Below are 1000 nucleotides of genomic sequence, written 5' to 3'. Positions count from 1 at the left end.
CTCTATTAATTAAATTAATGGTCAAAGAAAATGATTATCAATATGTATTAGACAAAGATTGATCCGGATGGTATATATTGATCGGAGGGGATCTGTGTTTCCAATTAGATATTGCATGATCTCCCTTAGGAGACTTACAAAATTTTGAGTTGGGAATTATCGTTGTAAGATTGTGATTTTTTCAAGGTTTTGACACACAAACATATTGGTTGCATTATAATATGTATATATGTTTGATTACTAAATATTTATGCAAGTTTACTTATACTAGATATATGAATGTTTATTGTAGATCAAAATGTTTGCCAGCGCATTATCATCGATACTTAATAAACACACTTTAACTGGAGAGAATTTTGCCGATTGGAAAAGGAACCTAAAAATCGTCCTAACCTTTGAGAAACTGAATTTCGTACTGAATACACCTTGTCCTCCGGAGCCACCTGTTGATGCTCCTAATGAGGTTTTCCTAGCATATCAACGCTGGAAGGACTCTGACGATATGGCCCGCTGTTATATGATAACGAGCATGTCCACTGTGCTACAAGCACAACATGAAGATTACATAACTGCTCGTCAGATTATGGATAATTTTGAGGACATGTTCAGCTACCAAGCCACTGAAAAACGTCAGGAAGCCCTAAGTAATCTCATTAATTACAGACAAAAGGCTGGGTCTTTCATAAAGGAACATATGCTGAAGGTGATGGGCCATTTAACTGACGCTCATACCAATAGGGCCGACATCGATGCTGAGTCTCAATTGACCATGATCTTTGAAACTTTCAAATGAGTATATTCTGTTTAGGGCAACGTTCAATTTGAGCGCTAAACAGAATATAACCTGACAGAGTTGATGTAAGAACTCCAAAAGTTTGAGCGAATAATCAAGGGGTCAACTATTGTGGAGGCCAACTTAGCTGAGGCATCTTCCTCTAAACCCTCTCCAGAGAATGGAAAGAAGAAGCAAGGAGCCAAGAAGGAGAGTTCTTCAGTTCCG

The 1000-nt window shown here is 37.8% G+C and overlaps 1 protein-coding gene across 1 annotated transcript; it reads left to right on the top strand.

Moving 5' to 3' along the window:
* The first annotated feature begins 298 nt into the window (after window positions 1-298).
* On the top strand, window positions 299-793 carry LOC112092234. Its single transcript, XM_024167802.1, has one exon. It carries the CDS (start codon window positions 299-301, stop codon window positions 791-793), a length of 495 nt encoding a protein of 164 aa, XP_024023570.1.
* The last annotated feature ends 207 nt before the right edge of the window (window positions 794-1000 follow it).

Source organism: Morus notabilis, unplaced genomic scaffold (genome assembly GCF_000414095.1).
Source record: "Morus notabilis unplaced genomic scaffold, ASM41409v2 Scaffold6613, whole genome shotgun sequence".
NCBI classification, from domain to species: Eukaryota; Viridiplantae; Streptophyta; class Magnoliopsida; order Rosales; family Moraceae; genus Morus; species Morus notabilis.
Note: the sequence above shows the minus strand (reverse complement) of the source record. Positions and strands in the feature narration are given on the sequence as shown.

What these genes read in the sequence shown, in the direction of transcription:
- LOC112092234 (XM_024167802.1), top strand. Translation starts at nt 299, where the DNA reads ATGTTTGCCAGCGCATTATCATCGATACTTAATAAACACACTTTAACT.